This window comes from Fringilla coelebs (assembly GCF_963513975.1).
Source record: "Fringilla coelebs genome assembly, chromosome: 3".
Lineage (NCBI taxonomy): Eukaryota > Metazoa > Chordata > Aves > Passeriformes > Fringillidae > Fringilla > Fringilla coelebs.
In genome coordinates this window covers 64,381,562-64,407,324 of record NC_140030.1, presented here as the reverse complement: position 1 = coordinate 64,407,324, position 25,763 = coordinate 64,381,562, and the positions used below count along the sequence as shown (strand labels likewise).

The window sequence follows — 25,763 nt, the reverse complement described above, 5'->3', positions numbered from 1 at the left end:
TTTAGTCCGGATACTTGTTCCGATCAAATGAACTGTGGAATGTCTTAAAACAACTCCTTGTTTGTTTTGGGACAGCGTAAGAGAAATAGGGAATGGACTGCTACAGAACTATTTGGGGAGTGACAGGGGAGAAAAGGCAGAAAGTGCACTGAACAGGGATGAGGGAGACTTGCAGCTACTCCCAGCCTTGCCAGCAGCCTGGTGGCTGACTGGCTAGGTCACTTGACTGCAGCATTCTGGTCTCCCCAGGTATAAGACGAAGACACTATCACTCTTTTCTAGTGCATCTTCTGTCTTGTGATGGAAACCAACACGCTGAGAGGATAGAGACTGCCAACACAGAGTTCTGGCATACAATTTGCTCCCTGGAAGAGATACAACCATCATGGAAATAACATAGAGCTCCTCAGGCAACTTATGCCCTAAGGCAGATTGCTGAAGCCCTATGTGCCTGCAGATTAGGGGCAAAGGAACCGTCCAGAGAGAGCTACTACAGTGGGATACTGCCAGTCTACAATTTAAAACAGAAGCCAAGGAAAACCTTCAAGCAGTGCACCATGACATGTGCTCAGCACAGACATGAAAGATGGAAATCAAGGTAAAAACTTGTCACCCTTAGCGAACAGATTGGCAAAAGCAAAAAATTTCTTTGAAGGTATTAATTGAAGAATTCTTTATAGGATAGATGCCAACTGCATTCTCAGTTTACTCCACCAAATACAACTACAGTTGATGTTTTCAAGCACGAAACATCTTTTTGAAGTGGTCACAAATGTAACCTTAACATTTTGTAAATGCTTTACTGAGGCAGTGGATTCCCATGGCACGGTACTGTTTCATTACAGATGCTGAAGGAGCACAGTTCCACTCAAAAACCTCTCTGCATGTAACTGTCTGCTTCTTGGCTTTCTCTGACCCTCTAGCTCACTTCACACCCATCTAAAGAAGCCACAGATTTTTGCTTCTGTTTCTGAAAAATCCAGAAAAATAACCAAGAACTGAAAACATAATTTAAAAAGAAACAGCTGCAACATGCAAGGTAGTAAAACGTACTAAAATCATCAGTATATGACATGTTTTCACATGTAAAGCACCAAAATTAAGTTCTGCCAGACTATTTTAAAACATATTCTTCCTCTACAGAGAGGGGAAAAAAAAAAGTGTGTGTGTGGGAATATTTTTATCTGTGAAGTTATAATCTGGGAAAAACTGAAACAATTTTTTTTAAAAATAAAATAACACAATTTAAATCAAAGAATTCTGCAAAAAGTGTCTGAAAGATCTGCCAAAATTCAGGTTGCTTCATTAGCTTTGAATCACATCTACTACCAAGTGGAAAGGAGATAGGTCACATTTACACTACCTCAGGCAGTCCTCCTTCTTAATAAACTCAACTTACCTGGGTTTATTAGCTTTTCCATATATTCTAAAGGAAGTTTCCTTTAGAATATATGGAAAAGCTAATAAACCCAGATAAGTTACTGCCAATCATGTAATACTGATACTTAAGGGGTTGCCAACACTGAACTAGAAAATAGGTTTTTCACTCTTGATGCAATTCTCAGCAGATACAGGAAGGCATCCATGAACTGATTTACTCCACTAAGTAATTACTCACAAGCCAATACGTCTGCCCACTTCAGTTTTGCTTTGGTGAACATCCTGGAGAAGATGACCAAATCTGAAGGAAAGCATTCAAGTCCAGACACCTTACATCCCTGCAGATTTTCATTGTACCAGTACACCATTTTCCAAACACCTTGTTCCCTTAACAGACGGAAGTCAACAGATTAAAGGTCCCAGCTTCCCAATGCAAGAGGTGGCAAGGAGGCACACACATATTTGGAACTGAAATAGGCTATCAGACTGTATTTGGTTTCATGAGCACTGGTGATGTTATTAGTCGAGTAATGATAAGCAGTGACAATGAACAGTGGATGGAATACAGTTCTGATGAGCCATACCTAGCTCCTTTTGTATGTTGTCAGGGATTCCTGTAATAGTCTTTCTCCTTTTGACTTTCTTCGGCCGTCTTACCACCGTGTCTGTGTAAATTAGAGACCGCCGAATGCTGGCTTGGCGGTCGAAATTCTCCCCTAATACATGGTAGAACAAGCAAAGCAACATTACTTCCAAGCACACTGACATCATGCACTTTCTTCCACTAGTTTTGTTGTAGAAATGGAAAAAAAGGCATTAATAAATGGTGTTAGCTTGGTCCTACAATGAAGGTTTACACTGAAGGAAGATACAGCACACTGTCACAGGAAGGCTTTAGACACAAATATCCATTACACAATACTGCATGTTTTAAAAGGAATTTTGACCTCCTGAGCCCAATTCGTATTTGGTGAGAGCAGCTCTAATTCCACAAGTGAAGAGAATCCTTGCTTTTATTTGGCCCTTCATAGCTTTTTCTGTGGTTTTGTTAATTTATTTTTAAGTAATGAGCTGCAGAAAAAGGAAATCTGCTCATGAAAATGAAAGATCACAATGGTTTATGCAGCAACAGACATTGCTATTGGCAACAGCTATTACGATGCCTTTGCACAGCTCCATCATTAATTCGCATGAGGCTCTTTTTTTCATTCCAAGTTCCTCTGAACCTGTCAAGTGTACTGCATTTCTGGTGTTGATCTTTTAACAAAAATACAAATAAGAACTACGGAGCACACAGAGATCAAACTGATCTCGTGGACTCATAAATATTTCAGAGCGAAAGCTGCTTAAAATTGAAACTTTACAGATGATTATAAAAATATACAATGCCAAGAGCTAAAAAAAGAGTGTTAAGTACACTTTGCCAGACAAAGCCTTATGATGACCATGTGCTGTATCATAATGGGACCCAGAAGCACCACTATCATAAAGAAGCTTTTCTTTAGGAATTCACTTTTGTTTAGAGGTTTATAATTTGGCCATTTCACTAGCAGTAAGATAAAGATTGCACTATAGATCATGAGCTAATTCTCTGCCACTTCTAAAACTTTAACAGCTACCCCTTATAGCTCACATATATGTTCCCTTTTTACAAGTTTAAGCATTTTAACGCAGCACTGCTCAATGTCCTTTAGATGATCCATTTAAAACTTAAAAGGCAGGAAAACACTGATATTCATTGCATGTGGTTTTTTTCCATTTTATACTTTTTTTGAAAATTGATGACCAAATTATTTACCTCTAAAAAGTGATTAATGCATGGTAACTAATACATCATAAAAATTACCCCTGGCTGACTACACATCAGTACAATGTGCGTCGTGCAAGTAGCAAAGAAAACCTCATTACCTCTATAACAGTTAAAGACACAGTCATATATTGAAGTACAGCATGTGGACTTGTGAAAATGCAAGGAAAAAAATGCAGCATTTTCATTTACCATGTTGCAAATATAAAGACTCTGACTCTGTTTGACCGGAGCCTTGACCACGGGCTGCACTTTTGCTGAGTGGAATCCTTGCAGTTACGAAATGCCAGTTTCACCCAACTTTTGGATTGACTGAAGTCAGCTAAAGGGAGGTGGGGAAGCCCACGGGAACTATAAAATCGAGAGCTATGGATCCCACTGGCTTAGAAGTCCTGAAATATTGAGACAGACTATCCACTGTCTTGGGCAGCACCACAATGTTAGGACCCATATGGGCAAAAGTCAGGACATTAGGTTATCCTGTCCAGCAGGATGATAAAAAAAAGTCTAACCAAATTTGAAGGAGAAAGTTTTGCATCTCTGAACATATCTTTATCCACTCAAAGGCTGACAGTCATGCCTGAGATGGTGTGTTACAAGAAAATTGTAATGCAGCTTTGAATAAAGCCCTGGAACAAAATGTAAGTGGTAAGCAGAGGGTGCAAACAAGGAGAGAGTCTTTTACATGAAGCCTCAGACAGCACATACAGGATGGCCATGGAGAAATATTACTGTGTCAAATAATCCACAGTAACTTGTTCCAAATGAGCTACCTAAAAGCTAACTCAACCAATCCGTCTTTAATGGCTTTTGACACACAAAGGCCACGCTGCAAATCTGTAGAATTTCAAAATAGCAACTTCAGTGAAATCCAACAAGCAAAATCAGAATGTCTCAGTCTTTTTTTATTTCTTCACTGTCATCTTTTTCATTTTAGAAAATATAGATGTCAATGGTAAGTATATTTTACACATTTAAGATTATTTTTCTCCTTCTCTTACATGCTTGTAATAAATCATCTAGGTATTCCTTATATACTTTATTTAGTTGTCTCTCATGCAGTATACTCAATTTCCTTGGATTCACAGAAAATATTTAAGTATGCACTTAAATCTCACTGAAGCCAGACTCAAGCAAATGCTTAAATATTTTGCAGGATCCAGCCTGGCATTGATCACCTCCACCATTACCAGACTCCTCCATCTGGAAAGAAAGTTAGTTCCAGAAAGCCCATGAGAACAGACACCATTATATATACATATACATATATATATATCTTTTAACCCACAGGATATGTAAATGCAAAGACTGGCCACCACTGAAAAATTCAGTCCAACCCCTTCCAGAATAAAGCTCAGCCCAAGCACTCTGAGACCGAAACTACTTCCAAATCTGGATGCCTAGTCAGCAGCTTGTAAGCCTAATGCAATGCCCCTGCACCTTCAGGCTATCCAACAGATTTTTATGACTACTGTATTAGTTGCAATCTGTTCACCAAAGAGCACTGAGAGCTGAATTCATGGAGCATTTATTGCACAGCCACATGAAAGGCCTTCGTAGCAGAATCACCACTAATGCACTGCTGAAAACGTTATCAATTGCCAGCAGCCTCTTCAGAGGTTAACCTTTTATTTCATGCCAGGAGTAATAAAACGGAAGTTTTTTGACCTCTCTTCTGGGAGAGTAAGAAAAAAGAATGTGTGAAGGAAAAAGCCGAATCAAAACAAAAATCCTCAATGGTTTGTTCTGCGTTATGTTGAACAAACGACACCGGATTTCTCGTCAGTTTTTTTCCTGCCTCGTGCAGTAACATAAGGAACTTCACAAAACAAAATTACTCAGTGAGTGGGAGAGAAGAGGAGGGAAGCAGATTGTGACTTTTTAAAAGGAACAAGGACAGCAGCTTTTTCTGTATGTTGTGTGTGGCTCACAAGCTTGCCTTGTTTCACAGTAGCAATACAATTATTTCAAGGGAAGGGGAATGGTGGATCCTGGAGACCAGATCACATGGTGCAAGAGCAGTCTTCCTTTAATGCCCTCCCTTTCTACCTCTTCCAATTACCGTGTTTAAAAGGGAGTAAGTGCTCAATCACACACTCCAGAAAAGTGACATATAATATGCATGTGCACCATTTCCATCACAGAAGTTGTGAATTGCTGAGTTTTCTGAGTCCTGGCTAAACAATTCAGGGGACACAAGCTTTGCTACACCAATCAAATTATGCAGGTTGAAGTCACAAGCATAATTTATCCAAACAAGGTAATGTTCCACATGATGCTGAATTAATTCTATGAGTTATTTGATCCCTTTACCTCATTTTTCTTTTCATCTGTTTACTTCTCCCGTATCTTTTGCAATATGCAGGGTCATTAAATCAAACAACAGATTACTGTTTCTCTAAGTATACTGTGTTCCTGCTGTCACAGTATCTAAGCCCTACTCAAGCTTATTGATTATGTCAGATTATCTGTTGTTCTCGTAACTTGGACTTCTGCATCTGTACCCTAAATTCCCTAGATAATACCAACTGGCCTAGTAACATTTCAGCATTGCATGTATTTTCCTTTTATTAGTTTTCCAGAGGTGGGGTATTCATGATTTCATGTTGTCTCTAGTTGTTTACTTCAAATACTTTCTACAATTTAAGGAATAATTTGCTCATTTCTCAGAGCTTGCTGATGTTTGTTACAGCTGTCCTGTTCCTATACTACTAGAATATTTAAATACTATTAAATAACACTAATTAAAATACTAGTTTATAAAAATACAGGTGAAAAAAGCATTGGTAGTCATGAAGGGAAAGAGAACCTAATTTACTTTCAAAATAAAACCAAACATTGCAAGCTATTGATTGTCACAGTAAGCATGGAGTCAGAGCACACCATATGGCATTTGAAATAAATTGGATATTGAATAACATCCTGGCTTTGGCAGGCAAGCAGTCAGTTATTTGAATTAACTAAAAAGAGACAATTTTGATACTGTGCAGAAAAAAAAGGGGTTATTAAACTGAAGCGATAATTCCATCTTTGACAGAAATTCTATTTTATACAGAATGAAGTATCTATTTAGCATTAGGCTTTAATGTAATTTAACTTCCACTGAGTGAGAGTTCTGCAACCGTAAAATCAAAGAGCATTTTCAAAATGAAGAGTTAATATACAGTTCATAACAAGAAGATGTGGATTATGGGTATGTAAGTGGAGTGTCTTACCCAGAGTATTGCTCAAAGGTGTAGTATCACTAACTTCTGCCGTTCTAACCCTACTCTCCTTGACACCTAAAACTTTTGTTGTTGATAAAAATTAGACCCTAGAGTTTTTTTCTTGATTTTTGTAACATTCAGTCTTTGGAACACAGAAGTTCCTGACAAACTTCCTAAAATAAAATTCCTAGAAGAAAATCCTACAATATCATCAGCATTGGATAATACATGATTTTCAATTACATATCCTCAGTGCAGTCCACAGCAAAACACTGCTATTTATCAGCCCTCTTCTTGCACTTCATGAATATCTAATGCTGTTTCAAGCCCACATATTTTAACTATCTCCATTAATGACAATTTTAAGAATTTCTAATAAAGTTCAGATTTAGACAATTAAATGCAAAACGGTTTTCACAGAAAGGTGTGCTAAGTAATTTAAAATTCATGCATTGAATAAATGAGTGTTTAAAGACTAGCCAACTGTATGACTAGCCAACCCTTTCATCTCTGCCCTCCCTCATCAGTGTAATGCAATTACTGAAATTAAAAGCCTACCAGTCACATTAATAGGAACCACATCTGTTTGGACGGCTTGCGCTTGTTGTCGCATTTTCTCTTCTGGCGTTGGCAGTGGGAGAGACTTAGTCCAGTTGGTTTGGGTGTTGATATCTGATAGCTCATTTGTAGCTGGACTTTTAGGCCTTTTGATGGTAATAAGCTTTTCTTCTTCAGGGGGAGAGACAGGACACTACAAACAGAAATATATACAACACTGTGAGTTTGCTACTAAAAAAAATAGGTAGGACTATGGTATAACTAAGGTGCTGCTGCTGCAGTCAGCACTGATTGCTTGTGGAGCAAAACACACCCTCAGAAATATCACACTTATCCCCTACATAAAGAGGAGTTTTAAAAATACACAAAAAATGCACAATAAAACATCTAGTTTGTATTTTTTCAAGACATTTGATTAGTCTAAGGAATATACACCAACGAAGGAGAAAGGAGTGGTGTTGGGCATAGCAAAACACAATAACTAATTACACCTTACACACTGACACTGCAGCAATTAACCCCTCTCTCCCTGTGCCAGGGGTTTGCCTTCCCTTCCCCTCTCACTTCCCCATGCCCTATCAGAAGATGGTATCTGAGCACTGCTTTGCTCCAGCTGCACTAGGTTGTATGAATGTGTAAGGTCTCAGCAAGAATCCTGTTACCAAAAGACAGATGGTAGCAGAGCTCAGTAAAAGAACCAATCAGCACACTCCACAGAATCATCAGCCATGGATCAGTGAGGTAAGCAAGTAATTTTGCTTTGGTGTTGGAGAAACTCATGCCACAGTTCAAGGGGTTACTCATTTTTCAGGGGTAAAGCACTTAATATTATTAGTAGCCAAAGAGCAGTAATTTTAGAAGTCAGTTCTTCTCAAAGTGACACTTTGAGCTGCACTCAATTCCATGAAGTGTTTTATTTAAAGGCAAAAAAGACCCCCAACCCAACCAATAAAACAGAAATCTTTCTGCACGAGAAAACCAGGTTGCAGCAGCTTGTGCAAATCCCTCCATCAAAGTTGTAGGCCAAAAAAAACATTTCCTTTTGGGGAGCAAATCTGTTTTCATTACAAGGTCTTTGCCTGCATGCCAGTAATAGCAGATAAAGCCATAGAGCAGCTTTTTACTGACTGGACAGTACTTGTCCATCACTGCGGCTTCCAGCAGGTGGTCACAAACCCAAGCGAACCTGAGAGAAGCAGCAAGGCACTCCAGTGAATCCCAGAAACAGGAGAGGAAGGAAAACCTGGAGGAAAACCAACCATAGTCTCCTTCTGCCCCCAGACAAAACAAAAAAGAGAACATGGAAGAGGAGTTGCCCAGCATTTGCAGCACGAGCAGATTTCTCTGCAACTTGCCGACTCCTCTGCTTCAGAGGAGTTCGCTTTAGGACCTTCCGCACTACCACCAGACCAGAATCACCCCCCTCTTTTCTTTATTACTCTCTCCCTTTGGAAAGTCAAATACTACTCAGAACAGGGTTGTCAGTAGTGGGCCACTGCCTCTTTCACCTTCATTGCTGCACAGGCATGGAAGGGAACATCACAGCTCTTTATAACAGATGGATTTTTTATTACTGTGGGTGCTCAGTCTTAGTGATATGTTTTCTCTTGAAGCTGAGCGCTATACAAAAGATATGCTCAAACACTGTGCTGCAACCTCTGTTTATAATTTCTGATTTTAATTTTTTTCCTGTTACTATGAGGAGTTCCCACTGTTTATAAATAAATAACCATTTACTTATTCTGTTATGCTTTGACTCTATATTTATTAGGACAGTGTCCAACACTTTATTAAATAGAAAATAAAAATAAAAGCAACTTCCAGGCAAAAAGTAAAAGAAAAGTAAAAACTCTTCAAGCAACACCAAAAAAACATTTCAGGCAATGAAACTATTACTATGATTACTCTGTGGTTTGGAACCACACTTCAAAACATGGGAGCTTTTCTTCAAGGAAATAATCAATTTCTGACAGCCTTGAATTTTTTTCCTACAGAGGCTGTGGAAGGGATAGATGCTGCTCTGTAGGTAAGAGCTCAGCCCAGTGAAAGCTGGCAGTTCTATCAATACAACCTTCTTGGAGGACACCAGTATTTTTTCAGGCCTCTGCAATATCTAAAAGGCTCTAAACCCAGGTAATAATATGATGGGCTTATCTTTTTTTTTGAGAGCATGTCCATACACTGTTTACATACATATAGAGTGTGGGCACATATTTATGTACTTACAAACACAAGGACTTTTCCCACCTCCAATTACCCAAATTCATAAACACCTTCATTAACTTAAGAAATCTGGGAGAGGAATGCCATTGAAGAAGGGAAAGCTGCCTCCAGGCCATGCTTCCCCCCCCAGTTAAGTTTAAAAAGTGATTGAGAGAGAGATAAAGGGTCAGTAAGGAACATGGCAGGGGGGTGACAGTCCATCTGCCACAGCAGGCATGTGTATATGCACTTGAAGGAGTAATCAAGGGTTGAGGCAAAGAAGTGTAGCTTTCCCTATCCTACAACGAGCTTTTCTCCACCTGAATCAGGGAGACCAAGGGAGACACCGCAAGGATAATTTTGCAGTTTGTCTGGGGTGAGGATGAGCACAAGTGACCTTCAAATACACTGGCTGCTTGATACTGTCAGCATTAGTGTCACCTTCAGACTGCACTTCAGTGCCAGGTCTCAGCTGTCATGCAGCAGTCTCCAAGGGCTACCCCAGTACATTAAGTGGCAGAGATACTGGTTACAAAGCCATCCTTCCTTTCCAAAGAAATTACCCAAGCCAAGCAGAACAGGTTTTTTGTTATAGTATATGAACAGAAAAACTGAAGAAGTGAAGCATCTGCTACAAGGGAATTATAATTATTCAAAGAATGTGAAACATCAATCAGAAATTTTGTAGAATTAGAAGCTGAGAAAATTTGGGACAGATGGAACAAGACAGACAGAAATAAGTCAGGTGATATGAGCATATAACCAATGAGAAGCAACTGGAAAGGCTCAAAGCAGTGTCAGTGAGAACAACCTACTGCCACAGGACACACAGACGTACTTCTACAAAAAAATTCAGTAGAAGAGGTGGAAGTGGTTTTGGGTGTAGGAATAAGTGTTCACACTTCAACTGTAGGTACATTTTCTATGGATCCTGAAGAAACATGAAACTGTCTCTACTTATATCCTTTCCTCCAAAGTACTCTCAGTGATAATGGTATATGCATGACAAAGCTGTACACAGCTTTACTACACATAGAGGAAGGCAGCAACTCATCTTTCAGCATTCTTCAGACAGAAATTTTTCACCTCTTTAATCAGGATGAGAATGAGATTTACATATTTTTAGCAAACATTCCCAGATTTACAGGATGGAAGCTCGCTGGAAGACGCAGTGAATTGCTCCTGTGTGACAGGAATGTCTTCTCCAGTTAGGTCTCTTACACTGGAAGTAGAATAAGGCACAGCTGATCATAAACTCTATGTTCATAACTTGTCCCATTTTTAAAGCATCTCTGAGTCATAATAACTTTACTCCTAGTCTAAAATGCCCAAATCCCTGGAATGGGTTGTTACACTCATCTCCACAGGAAAATTTGTTGGAATTCGTTCTTTTTCATGGACATGGTAAGGGGTAAAGGTGGGATGTGAAAGCAGCAGCCTTGGACCTTGCAGTGTTTTCACAAACATGCACTAGGAGGGAAAAAGCATGAACCTTCAAATGGGAGTTAAAATAAGAATCCAGGAGAAAAATAGCCTACAAATATCCTATAGACAAGCTATATGGCTCAGTAAGCTGGAGCCTCTAAGACGCCTTGTTGACATATTGTCCCCCAGCCAACTCAGCTGCTGAGATACAACAAAAGAGTTTCACTATCTCAGCACTTTCACGCTATTTGAGAGGTCCCAGATGACAAATGAGTTTATGCTATGTATCTTGCAGCACTCTCTGCCTAAATAATCTGTTTATTTTAAATCCTTTTTATATAACAGGGGTTTATACTACAGTATCTAAAAAAAGATGGAACCTCCAGGAGAACTTAATCCATACAAATTTTACTTTTCAGCAAAGAGACTTCAAACTTCTAGTCATGCCATTTATCCTACTGTCTACTAAAATCACCTCTAAAATCATAATTTATCAGAAAAACAAAATAAATGAAAAAAAACAGTGTTGCAGACAGCAGCCATATGAGTTCAGCTGTCTTAATTTTCCAACATCCTATTTCTGTCTCCAGTTTGATGGCTTCAAGAGCCATTTTTCCAACACCAAGGAATCAAGACAACATATAACAGGGAAAAGAAACGCAAGAACCAAACCTAGCCAACTGAGAACCATGGGTTTCACACTGTCTCATGGAACACTGCCACACTATAAATTTACATGAATTTACACTTTAGATAAATTCGTCATTAGACTCTATTTGGTGTCCTCTAGACCAAGGTCATCAGTCTAGTTTCCACAGTTTTCACAGAATATTCCATTTTATTACTTCTACACACAGATCTCCAGTTGCACTAGCTAGCACTGCTATCCTACTGAATCCTTCACTTCACAACCTTCATTGTGTCTCAGTAAGGAAAGAATTTTTTGTCAGTGAAATTACTATCAAACAAATGATCACCTTAACAAGCACTGCGGAAATGTTCTTTTCTTCTTCCTCTACTCTGTTGTAATGGGATAAAAACCACAAGAAGATCTGTACTGTTTGGAGCTCTAAAAGCCTAGTATCTGCCTTAAGAAAAAGACCAATGAATTGTATCAAGGTAAAATTTAAATCTGAAGATGCACAGAGCAGATACTTTTTCCTGAATATTTTCTCAGCATTGGATGGAGTTCTTGCACAATCTACCCCTTACCATGTCTGAGTATGTGATGAGTGAAGAATTTCTTTGGTCAACATTTTCTGTACTCGCTTCCTTATGCTTTGGCATTTCATGTATCATGAGCAGCTGTTACAGCTCAGTAAATGGCACAGCATTTAAAGAAACCAAACCCCTATAAATGGTACAAAATACACGTGCTGCTTGCAAGAGCAGTGCCATGCAACTGCACCAGAGGGGCAGGGAAGCCACCTGAGGACACCACCACCCAGAGGTATCTTCAGCTCTGCCAGACCTTAACACCTTAGGGCTTTTTAGGCCTTCCCACCTCCAAAACTGAAATGCCCAACCTTACCTCTTCTTAGCACCAAGTAAAGTTTTGCACTAGACTACCTCAAATCAATACAGTTAGAGCCCTTGTTTTCACTTAAGATACTAAACAGTTTCGTGCAGATATTGGAGAGATAACTAACAGTTCAGATGATCACAGTGGCAAAAATATACTCTCACCCCATCCCACACCCCCTCCCCCCCAATAAGGGAAGTAAGCATTTCTTCACCCAAAGCATAACTATCAAAGCAAAGTTCATAAGCCAAATGACATGATGTAGGGAAAAACAACATGAGTTTTGGGTGCATGAATATTTTCATAAATGGAATAAAGAAATAATATATGCAATACTGCATGCTTCGGAGCAGGTATTCTCTGTAGTTCACATTTATCATTCAAGAAAGACACACTCCTCCAAATTAGTAGAGTTTTTCCTTGGCTAATTAAAAACCAGTGAAGCAACCAATTAAATGAAACACAATGTCCATTTGGGGAGGGGTTTCAAAGGAGACATGTTAATAGACAAAAAAGGGAATAAAAAACTCTGTGAACCAAGTAAATACAGGATACTGTACTGCAGACAGAAAGGACTACAGAGGAATACAGAAGAAACAAACGTGGCATGGGACTTTTTTTAACTGCTTTTTTTTTCTAAGCAGAAAAAAGCAGCAGGTAAGGACTGAAGGCTAAGAGCAGAGTAAGACTGCATTTAGGCTAAATGCTACAAGTAACATCAAGCTGCAGCTATGGCAGCTGGATGGTCCCACTTGTGGGCAAAGTACCTTGTTGTTCCAGGGAACCAAGTTACAGCAGGCGTTAATGCAAAACTGAGAGATGCAGTCTAACAGACTAGACTGTTGAGTGAGACAAAAAGAAACAAAGAGAATGAGTGGTAAAAAGGGAAAGAAAGAGGAGTAAGAAAAAAAAACACACAAAAGACAAACATAGTTAATATACACATGCATTCATTTCAGAACATAAGGAGAACTGGAATTTGAACGTGACATTTCAAAACATCTTTCACATTGGTAAACCAGAGTAATACTGAAGGACAGGAATAGCTCCCAAGTTGTGTCACCAACAGCAGCATGTAAGATACAAGAAAGGAGAAGACTGGTCACAGTACTAAGATGTAAAATCCAGGTAAACCAATTTAATCACCAACAAACTCAATTAGGATCAGTACTACACTGGAGCGTGGCCTGTGCTCCATGAATCTAACTTGTAAGAAGCAACATTAAAAGGGCAGATTCAAACACTTTATTTTATATCAACTTCCACTCAGAGACTCGAGCTTTCTATGTTTTCTAATTTTGTTCACTCATTTTTGAGTTGGGCCTGCTTCTCCTTAGTTGTTTTCCTTTGGAACAGCACATGTTCTGCTTATCTGAGACATTTCCTAAGACATTAACCAACGTGCTTAGTGGTGTGACTATTACCCTCTGCTGACAGACATCCATCTCCACAAAACCTGAAAATGCTTGTGGATTGACACCTGACAATGATTTCATATTGTCTCCATTGTAGACAGACAAGCAGAATATCTGGCTATGGTTTTTATTTTTGGAAGCAGATTAAAAATAACAGGGAAAGCAGGCTTCCTTTGTGATATCACCCACTCTTTTTTGCTGTAAGTTGGGAATTATATCAACCAAGTTTATGAACAGTAAAGAGGTATTCATCCACCCATCATTATTTTCTTGTTCTCAAATTTCAATTATTAAATACTGCATACACAGAATTTAAATGTTGGCTTTTTTGCTTTGAACAGACAACAAAGCTTTCATCTAGTGATAGGAAGTTCACATTTTGAATCATAGGATTTTTGGTGACCCTAGTTCCACACTGTTACTGAAGAACTCTCCTGACAGCTGAAATATGACCCCCTCAAGGCATAAGACTTATTAGAATTACTTGGCTCTTTACCAGTAGGATAATAATTCAATGTCAGAAATTTGTTGTGGTAAATATTCTAAAGAAAGTAAACAATCTTCTAAAGAAAGATTAAACATTTACAGCATCAAAAAAAAAAGTGCCAATTAAACAGAGATACTGGTAAAAAAAATCCACAAAAGAAAGTTATACAATATTAATAGAGAATCACACTACAGTTTACAAGAAATTTATGTCTTTGTGAGCTGGAAATAAGAGCAGCAGGGTTAAGGCTAAGGTTCTGAGATAATCAGTAACAGCCAAGACTGTCAGTTTGGCAGCTTTCTTTCTCCACAGCCCTGAATCATCCTTTCTGCTACAATATTTAAAGGAACCTATTCCAATTTGAAATGGAAGTGCTGTCCTATATTTAAAGCATACTTAGTTGCATTAATTTTCTCCAGAATGCAGAGAAATTGTTAGTAACACATTAGGTTAACACTCAAAAAACCCTTAACCAAGAAAGGATGACAGCTGTCAGTCTCCAAGAATCCCCACCCATGCTTATATACTTTCATGCAAATTGTTTAAAGAAAAGTCTATGTATATTTTTAAAATGTTACATTAGTTTTACATGTACACATGGTTATATGCTGCACAGCACTGGCCAGGACAAGTCAATGGCATATATGTATGCATTTATGTGCAGTACATGAATAGCAACAAACAAGGTGTTAATACTTTCCCCACTGGAAATCATAATTCCAGTGATTTCAGCAAGGTTTTGCAAATTACCATTATAATGTATTCCACAGTATGAATGTGCTTTACAATCTCGGCTCACTGCCAGTACATACCCCACACAGCTAAACAAGATGCTCTGACATTCCCTGCCAATACACAGATAAAATGCAATCACCACCTGGACAAGAGACTCTACATATTCCACAATACCTCTTACTGTGTGACTAAAACCCACGGAGGATAAAACTCAAAACACTGTACCTATTAAAGTGCATTCTCAGGGTCTGCACATTTTGCTGATAAACTTATTTGGTCCATACTATCAGAGAGACATATGGTTTAGTAACTATTCAAAGAAATTAAACTGTGTTACAATTAAGGATATCCTCCCACTCTCGAAGCAAGAGCTGTTTTTGGCAAAGTATTCTAGAATATCTATCTTGAAAATGCTAGGAGCTCTGGCATTTCAGTTTTAGGCAGGCACACACTCCAGCAGTAACATCCTAAACCACTACACCACAGTCGGCTTTTCCTTCAGAACCCACAGGCACAACAGACAAAGGCAGGAGAGCAGAACTTTTCTTCTTCAGAAGAACTTACTAGCTCTGTAACTGAAATCTATATAATTTGATGTACAAAGCAAACGGCTTCATAACTTTCTTAAAACTTGTGATCAACTGTTCCTTCTCTTTATTTAATTTATTTCTAGATTCTAAGAGTTGAGATGTGGGGATATAAGCACAAAAATCATGAAGTGAATTGAAAGAAAGGCAACAAACCCAACTTAGTGGACAATCTTAATTTACTGAATGCCTTTACCAAACAGTTGTGATGCATCAGGACAAAGCCCCAGCCTAACTGAATAACCACCTTATTAGCAATTCAAAGTGTGTACCTATCCAAGTTACAATTCAAGTATGCTGATGGCTGCTGAATAGCTCTTCCTGCAACTTAGCAGCTACCCTTGCTGGAGTCTTCCCTCCAGAACATTACCAAACCCCTTCTTTCTCACTCTGAACATACCAGTGGGAATTCTGTATCACTGCATGGGTAGAATTGGGAGTTTTAAGACACCATGAAAGTCAGACGAACTACTGTCACTGCAATTCAAAGAAATAAACATCTTTGTGATCCTCTAAAAATCCTGCCTTATTTGAACAGTGTTATGGCAGGCAATTACACTGCGTATTTTTTCCAGCACTTTTCCCCCCACCATTACCTTTTGTTCAATTTCTTCATAATCATCCTGGTAACTTCCACAGATTGCACTGGAGGACGAGGAGAAGGTGGGGCCCTGAGAGTAATACTGCGAGCTCCGGTAGCCATCCCGCCGCAGCTTGTCACACTCTGCCAAAAGGAAGAGAAACAGGAGCTTAAATCATGGCAAGAGCCATTACTGCTTTTGCTTGGTGTTCAATGGCGTTTAAGTACTGAATGTTCTTCTGAAAAGGTTTACCATGCATTAACATTGTCTGCCCCAAGTGACAGAACACAAGGGCGAGTTCCTCATATTTGTACCTATGTTTCCTCCTCCCTCACATGTGTGACATACGTAAGCCCACACATAGCATATTAACCCAGGCGATGGCAAGTGCTTCAGAAAGAAGGGGGAAATAGATTTCTTTATTTATTTAAGTGAGGCCTGGCTCGGTGTCTTGACAGATGGCAGCATCTCGCAGGATGGGAGATGGATGCATGCGAGTACCTCCAGGGGTCTCATTTGCCAGGCCGGTAGACATCTATTATATGCCTTACACTTGAAATGATGATGATGTTGCTCACTACTCAAGCACCATCTGCTAAATAACTTTGGCACTGACCACTTGTCTTGTCTTCCTGTCCGTGGAAGAGACCATTTACTGTGATTTTGGAGAGAGGAATGCAAATCACAGGGATCTCAAAATCTTGTGCTGCTGCACAGCACACGTAGTTTAATACTACAGAGTTTCTAAAGTTCAGAAAGCATTCAGAGCAGACATGCATCCCCTCTCACAATAGCCAAAATTCCACTCAGCATAGCATCCCCCTCACCAAGTTTTCCACAATCATCTTCCTGTCTCCTAATTGATATTCAGTGTGATTGTGCTAAAGAATAACAGACGCCAGAGCATAAGGAAAAATTAAATGTTCAAGATACAGCAACTGAACTCATCAGACCAGTTAGCTTTACACTTTCAAAGACAGATATCTGAATCGGTTGAAAGATGATGAAAGCAAGAGAAAAATTAAGTATCTGGTGTATTTCCATTTAAGGAACTGAAAATTCTGCACAATACGCAGGCATTATCACAACACAAAGCACTTCTATCATCACTTGCTGGAGAAGGCCTTTCTGTGATTATATCATCTGTCTGCCTATCTTGATCTTCAGAATATTCCTTAAAATAGAAAAGATGCAGTGCTTATACCAAGGGCAAGGTTTTAGAGAGGCTTTTGCCTGGCAAATGTTTAGGTGGTGTTACAATGTGCAACTCCAGCATACATGTCCCGTTATGCCCAGATGCTTGCGAGACCAAGGTCTGGAGGACTCTGCTGACAGATTAATTGACCTACAGCAACCACAGGTCTGTGAGGATTTAATCAATAAGGACTCCCCTGTATCTACACATGGACACTGAGGAGGCAAGCTTACACTCTGACAACCAGCCACATCCACTGGTGTTGGACATAGGTCCTTGCCTATGTACTCCTAACGTGTCCAAAAGGGCAGTATGGCAGGAACCTTTCCTTCTCTCTCAATTCAAGGACCAACATCGGCAGTGTGGGTTTGGAGATCCAAATCAATGGCTGTATCTCAGGATCAGAGGGCTGGTAACCCTGTTTACCCATTCCACATGTGTAAGCATGCTGACAACGTGCACATCTGGCAAACTGTTGCTGTACTTGAGGAGGGGGCTGAAAAATGACTGTCAGCAACCACAGCAAAGCAAATTCCTCCACTGCTGTTCCAAATTTGGTACTGGATCCAGCCAGATCCAGCACATAACACTCACAGATGTGAGCACCCTGATGGATTGTTTGTTGGTTTGAGCTACAAATGAACAGGCAAAGCGGACTGTGGCAGAGCAAGACAGCCCAAAGACTTGCATCAACTTGTAGCATGGGTTAACACGCAAAGTTGTCAACTTAGACACTGCATGTTTTACCTTTAGAGGAATCATTAATCACTGCCAACAAACATGAATACAACCAAAGGGGTGCATAAGAATGCAGTAATTTTCCTCCCATTTTTGGACTAAGGCTTAGGGTCTTGGCTGGCTGCTCCTGAGACTCTCTGACATCAGATATCATGGCACACCCCCAAAAAAATCCTGTGGTGGTTTGACCTGGGCTAGATGCCAGATGCCCACCAAAGCTGCTCTATCACTCTCTTCCTCTGAAGAGAGCTGGGCAGGAGAGAGAAAATATAATAAAAGGCTCATGACCTGAGAAAAGAACAGGGAGAGATCACTCACTAGTTAAAACCACAGGCAAAACAGTCTTGATTTAGGAGACTTAGTTGAATTTATTACCAATCAAAGTAAGAGCATGATAATAAGAAGTAAAGCAAATCCTAAAAAACACACTCCACCCACTCCTCCCCTCAATCCCAGGCTTAACTTTATTCCTAATTCTCTACCTCCTCCCCACTCAGCAGTGCAGAGAGAGAGGGAATGGGGGTTATGGTCAGTTGAGCATGTTGTCCCTGCTGCTACTTCCTCCTCAGGGAGGTCATTCCCCTGCTTCAGTGTGAAGCTCTTTCCTTGGGAAACAGTCCTCTAAAAACTCTCCAATGTGAACCCTTCCCCATGGGCTACTGTTCTTCACAAACTGCTCCAGCAGTGGTTCTCCCATGGGTTCAGTCCTTCAGGAACAGTCTGCTTCAGCGTGGGTTCCCTACTGTGGGTCAGAGGTCCTGCCAGCAGATCTGCTCTTGCTTGGGCTTCTCTATCCATGGATTCCCAGGGGCTGTCCAGAGCCTGCTCCAGTGTGGCCTTCCCATGGAGTCACAGTTGTCACCGGACTCTTCTGGAGGCGACAGGCTCCTCTGGAGCATGACAGATGAATGCTCTAATATTAATTGTTTGACCTTATTTATTTTCCTAACCAAGAAGGTGAAGATGATGAATAGTACACCTCATGAAGCCCAGAAAAGCTCTGAAAACTTAAGGAAATCAATGCTGAAGGTCTCAAGTCCATCAGAAGTTCAAGTGGACTGCCAATAAAAACCTGTCAGCTTATCAAGCTCACAAACCCCACTGCCCACAATACAAAATCCATGTAACTTCTGAAGTTATTGCAGCAATATTGCTGATGAAGCCAAAATTGCCAAAAACTGCTAGATCCAACCAAGAAAAAGGTGGTTTGTCCCCAAGAACAGCTTTTCTATTTACGTACTGTAACTGTACATATTGCAGCACAGCAGGAAACACACTGTGGATGGCACCCAAAGCCAACAAACCTCACCAGAGGCTTTAGGCAGACATGTTTTACTTCATGTTACAACAGCCTACAAGAACAACACGGAGTCACACATTGCACCTGACTGAAGGTACTGTCGCTGCCAAACCAAGGATGGCAACTGCTGTCTAAAAACTGTTCTAGCTAGAGGCTCCTCCCCTCCATCTCCTTACTCTTATTAGAGGTGCACACGGTGTTCAGTAAGCAATGAGGTTCATAGTTTTCAGATAGAGGGGTTTCCTTTTTGTTAAAAAAAAACCAATGAAGAAGCTAGAGATACTTACTCTAGGAAATACTCTAGATACTTATACTTGGAAGGACTCCCTTCTTCCCAGAGGAACAATACATTGTGCTAGTCTGAGAGCCCCAAACAGAGAAGAGCACTATACACAAAGTGAAAAAGTTCTTACACTTATGCATGTTATTTCAGAGATGTCTGAAGCTGACAAGGTAACAGAAGGATCCATCCAGTTCCAGTTACTAAAAATCTTCATTTTAAAGAATGACAATACATTAGCACCAGCTGAATCGGGGACACACACTCTTGGCTGCCATTTCCCACATCATACAACATTCAAAACCATGTGCAGCGCTTCCGTGTTTGCACCAAAGAACTGCCAGGTGGAACCCCAGGAAACTACATCAGGCAGGACACAAACACCCGTTCCTGAGGGTGCACTCGCCAGCCCAAATCTGCAGCACATGCTGCAGGCAAGCTGCAAGTCATAATTTTCACATGAATCTGATCTGAAATTGCAACAATATGGTTATGCCCCAGATGAACCAATTTTGCTCACACAAACATTAATTCCAGGAAAATCAGGAAAGTGTTAGTGCCTTGGGAATTGCAATTGGTGACTGCACCGGGTACTGCCACAACTCAAAAGTCTGAAGCTACCTCCCTCCCCTTCACCTCCTGACTGATTGCTTCTGGAGCTAAGTGCACAAGGAAATTGCTTCTCACCTTCTTTCCTAACTAGCTTTTCTGGCTAGGTGAAACCATAGATTAGTTCTTGTTTTCCTTCTATACTAGTGATACATTAAATTTCAGAACCTCCTCTGTATTAGAAACATTGCTCAAAAATGACTGTTAGTAGATTATATAATAATTTCTTTCCACTTACGTGGTACAAGTGAAACCCTTCCTAAAAAATGAAATCTTTCCTGGAATTTTTCCTTGTGTTTTGCTGTTCACAGGGTGCTTTTAGTTAAGCGTGAAGAAAGTGCGTGGGAAATGCAGTCGAAGCCCTTTTAAGGGCCCCCTTCATCATTTCCACAGTTATTAGAACAGGCTTCGGGAGACACAACCAAAGCAAATGTGTTAAAGCTGTCAGTGCCCCATACAACCATGCCCAAGTCTCTGCCATATGCCCTGACACTCATATATTTGCTCAGGATTGCAGTAGTGCAGCCTTTGCTACATCTTGGCATCAGACAGAAGCACGCTGGGGACGTGTCCTGTCACTCATCTCTGCTCTCTTCCCTCCTGCTAAATAAGCTGAGGAACAGGCAGGTACTTGCAGCAGCAAACTGAGAGCAAAGGCTCAAGCAGCCATATGCAATTCTGTGCCAGAGTTTTGAGCCACAGTACTGAATTCAGCACTGCTGTGAATAACTCCACCTCTCCATATAAAAGCTTGTGGCCTTTGTAACAGACTGTCAGGACAAGTGTATGAAAATACCTGCGAGGCTTCTCAGCCCAGATCTCTCTATTACATACAAGGAAATTTTATGTGCCCCTGAGTCAGTAACACACACAAGTCTCAAACACAGAGGCAATTTCCTGCTTTTCCAACAACTGAAATCATATGCTTGCATGATAATTTGAGGCACAAATCACAGGAGTGAACAGAAGGCGTAGCACTGATACCTCAGTAATTCGTCTGACATGGTATTACCATGGTAAAGCAGGATTAACATTTACCTTGTCAGACCTACACGCCGCACCGTGCCATGACAGATGGAAGGCTGGGTTTGCTGGGAGGGGACCGGATGCACTGGCTGTTTTCCTCTCCTTTAACCAACTTCGGTAACATTTTGTACCTGCTGAGCTTCCTACCCATAAAACTTGTTGCCATATCTTGAAGCTTTTATGAAGGAAAATGCATTACCCTGTCAGAAGCACAACAGGTCAGAGTGACATGGATTCAGTTATTTTCAGAAGTTGTGCTTTGTATTTTTCTTATTGTAGATGAACTGTGCAAAAGTGTTATTTATAACAAGCCTCTTCCTAAAACAGTTATTTTGCCTGTCAGTGTTAGTATGCCCCATATATACCTGTCTGCAAGGAGAAAAGCCTCCAGGTACTGGCTTCCACGGCTAGAGCCCATCTGAGACCTCTCCCTAAGGCAAAGCCCCAGCAAGAGCACAGAGCCACCACAGCTTTATGCCACCATTCTGGACCAGTCCGTCACGTATCAGGCCTGAAAGTGCACCCATAACTCATTAAATTAGCTCTAATGAGATTACTCTGATTACTCCTGTAAGCAAACACTGCTCACATGACTGTTGCAGGATCAGGCCTTAAGCTCTGTAACCGTCTACATCCACACGTACATACTCAGGCACACTCTCACAAGCATATACTGAAGAGGCTAATATTAAAAAATTGAAATCCACATTTCTAAATATTTAAAGAAAGTACCATGATATTGACTACTATAAACTTAGAAAGTTGACATCAAAGTTATTCAGACATCTTAATAGCTCCAATTAGTTTGCAATAACTACCCACTGCATGGGTCAAGCAATGAAAAGACAGGAAAATCATATCCTGGAAACATCTAAATTTGCACTGTATCCAAGAGCAGGACCTGGAACTCAAGACTAATTGCTAAAATCCAGAGATTAAAATAAAATGTAAGTCAGACCAGGAGCAGGTGCACTGCCTGCCTGGCATAGCTGCTGAAACAAGAACTCCCAGGTACAGACGTAGAAAGGGGAAAGACCAGCACACACATTAATTATTTTTATATCACCTCTTGCTGTCTCCTTGTCAGGAAGAAGGGACATGTGACAAGCTGACAGTTTCATCTCCATGCCTGAAAAACTATCTCTGCTGAAGTCTGGGTGACTTCTTGGCAGAGCCTTTCATGTTGTAACTTGTATTTTTCTATTTTTTTTTTCTTTTTCTTACTAGAGAGGCTATTAACTGCTCAAGTCAGCTAAACTGTCAACTACAGAAATAAATCTGCTGACTAGTATATTAAAACACATTTATCCATTCACTGCACATATCACTGGAAAACCACTCTACTCCTCAGGGTCAGAAACCCTTTTTTTTCAGTCTTCAAACACTGTAGTTAACTTCTTCCGTAAATATCCCCAAACCATGTTCCTCCCTAAGTCACTACTACAAACGCTGTCTTACAAGTAGTTTTCAAAATTTCACCTAAAACCAGACAGACTGTAGTACAGTAAACATTTGTCTTGTAAACTCAAACTGCTTAAAATTACCTCTTACTTTACAGGCAACACTGCACTTCAATAATCAAAGTATCAACACTTTTGGTTTTAAAAGAGATTACTTTCACCACTGCTAAGTAACTGCATATAATTTTAATTTACTTGCCAGAGACTTTGAATTTGTTTTTCCAGTTGAGTTGAGACAACTAAGATCTTGTGGGGGCTTGTGACAGACAGGCGTGGGTGTCGAAGACCTGGATTTCTGAGCCGGCATTGCTGCATCTGAGCAAATCACGATGGGTTAGATCCAGTCAAGGACTTACTTCCGGCAGTCAGACAGGGTGTGATCTAAATTTCATGTATGTGCCTACTAAATTCAGAGTCCAAACAGGTATGTACACATTGCCTGCAGCATATGAACACACAGAAAGGCATCTCAGGAAAAAGCCAACTAAGGAACAACTTGAGATGCCTTAACTCTCATCATCACCATGCCAGTAATGGTCCAATGCTGCAAGCCCTTCTCGTGAGGGGCAAGAGAACCTAACGGGTTCTATGGATGATGTGCTTTTGCAAGTTAAAAGTATTTTTCATTTAGATACAAATTTAAAATTCTTTACACATGAGGTGGGCACAGGCTAAATCTCTAGCTTCTGAATGGTGTTAGAACACTAAGCAAAAGGCGCTGTCCCCTGTAAAAGCCAGAGTTGTGCTTTGTTTGGGACTCTCATATGGTCATATGCTTAAGTACCAACACATACTCTGAGCACTGAACCAGGACCTCTTCAAAGGGCATGGCTGCCTCTCTGCTTGCTCACAGCACTGTGGTAAGACATGGATAAAACCAAGGTAACACTCGACTATGCAGTTAACTGGGGAATTTCAGGGAGGTAACTTTTCAAGATAAAGAGCTTGTTAAGAATTATTATGCCTGGGACTATAATTAAAACAGACACCCTAGTTCAAAGGTTTCTTTGGTTAGTAAATCTAACTGAAATTACTACCTTTCACTCTGTGCCTTTTTATGGTTCCCTCATTTGTAAACTGGGGTTAAGAATGCAGAGTTCTCTGCGTGTAGATGAGACAGGCTATATAAAAGCTCAGCTGTACAAAGGCAATCTTGTTTCTCACAGATATCTCAAGTTAAACATGACTTCAAAAAAACCAGCTCAATTTAACTCCAATACAGCACCTATTTTTGTCCCTGGATCTAAATATGCAGCAGACAGCTTGCCTCTACCACTTTACATTCCTCCCAAAAATTCACTCAGCTTGGATCATGTCCCATTTTCTTTAAATGTATAAATCCCCATATCATCTGCAGAACTTGACTATCATAGAGACAGCTTCTATATCAAAGCTTTAAAATATGTTGTAAAGCCACAGCAATGATGCACTTGTGCAACCACTGAACTGTAACCAATGCTGACTGCAAAGCAAGTTCATGAACTTCAGCTGTGATATATTCAGTGTACCATTTTGTTCAGACTCCCAGTTAAACGGGGCAGGGATTTCAACAGATGGAGTACTGTTGCCACCCAGCTGAAAAAACTCCTGCTCAACAGCTCAATCTAGGTGCTCTGGCTAGTACCAGCCTTTGCCAATCCAGACAACTTCCTTATTATTCCCATCCCTTGCCCCAGACTGCAAGGGATACTGATATTTCTGTATCTTTTATGAGTACATACAGAAAAGCCCAAGACAAATCAGAGACAGGGAACACAGGTACCAACATATTTCTTCCACAAGCACCATTTAAAGTGGCAAGTGGCAAAACAAACAAAAAGATCACCAGCAAAACTTAGTTGTTTTCTTCAAAGTTGTCTTACTTGGTGAGTAAGAACCTGAAAGGTCGACAAGACTTTTTAAAAGACTATTTTGCATATTCTCTCTCATGAGTAAGGAGCCATGCCCAGCCACACAGGTAGTTTTAAGGACAGATGCTGCCTAAAGATACCCAGAAACCAAGATGTCTTAGGCTCCAATGGGTTGAAGGTAATCCTAACACAGGGCTGCTGGACTGTGACAAAGAAGTATGTTGCATGGTTGACTTCAAAGACGTCTTACTGAAAGTGAACAAATGTATTTATGTTAGGTCTATTTCCCCTCACACACAAATGTTGGGAAGCATGTCCTGCCATGGAACTGGAGGCCAATTGGGCTGGGAAGCCCACCCTTCCAAGCAGATTCAGAGCTCAGCTGTGCAGACACTTAAAGCAGCACAAGGATGGGGCATGGAAGTGCAACATTCTAGGAAAGCAATTGCACAGATTTATTTTCAAGGGTCTAAATCAGATGCAAGTGTTTAAGAAGGATCCAAATTAAAAGGAACTCTTAAATGTCAAAATACTGCTAACAGGGTCAAGTAAATGCAAACACATTGATCTTTTCCTTCTTTCTTGGAGCTTTTAAAAAACAAATACATTTAATACCAACCTTTAATTGCCCAGGTGATCTGCATGATTTTGCAATAGAGAAAATCTAATGGCACCAAAATGCAACAGCCATGACAAATTATATTTGTTAACAAGCTGTCACTAGGGAGTGCTCAAAATAATTATCACTGTTTATCTCAAGTTAATTTAAATTTCTGCAAGTGCCTTATATGACTGCATTCAGTGGTGACAAGATGTCTTAAGTATAACAGTGTATTTGCTTCCTTTTCTATCTTTGATGCTTGCATTAAAATAACACTCCCTGCTTTTTCTCTAGCGTTTTTTATGGATATTTGCTGTTTCTTAGACAACTGAACACAGCTAACGTAAAAATACGAAGGGATTTTTCATTGTTTTTTCTCCTAGGACATTTTAAATGTAAAGCTATCTCAAATGCTGCCAACAAGCACATAACATCCTAAATCTAAGAGAGTAAGGAGGAAGAAAAGCAACATGGAAATCAACTGAAAGTTCAATATTCCTTGTGATGGAAGCTGCTTTACCTAATACTTAAATAACTGCTACATAGAGTTAACAGCTTCAATTTATCCTTTTTACTAAAGGCATGGATCTGAAATGGGTTCAATAATCCGTCAGGTATAGCTGCCTAAAAAAACACATTCATCTAGTTTAGGAAAAAAACCTGTATTATTTTGAAACAAATGTTATCTTCTTTAAGCCCTTTCACTGGAATTGCTTTCACTGCTCATGTGTATCATGCAATCAATCTACATATAACCACTCTTTTATGTTTTTACGCTCAGCACTGTACTATGTAAACA

At 40.0% G+C, this 25,763-nt stretch overlaps 1 protein-coding gene across 8 annotated transcripts in view; it reads right to left on the bottom strand.

Moving 5' to 3' along the window:
• The window catches only part of NHSL1 (NHS like 1), a gene marked incomplete at its 5' end in the record, with an annotated part of 175,548 nt that overhangs the window by 18,097 nt on the left and 131,688 nt on the right, over positions 1 to 25,763 (bottom strand). For 5 of the 8 annotated variants that reach the window (XM_084203621.1, XM_084203622.1, XM_084203628.1 and 2 more), the window contains 3 exons: positions 1,965 to 2,096; positions 6,952 to 7,144; positions 15,921 to 16,048. In XM_084203621.1, coding sequence (XP_084059747.1) covers positions 1,965 to 2,096; positions 6,952 to 7,144; positions 15,921 to 16,048 — 453 coding nt within the window. The remainder of the gene's footprint in view (positions 1 to 1,964; positions 2,097 to 6,951; positions 7,145 to 15,920; positions 16,049 to 25,763) is intronic. The other 3 variants (XM_084203623.1, XM_084203624.1, XM_084203626.1) reach the window with 1 other exon arrangement.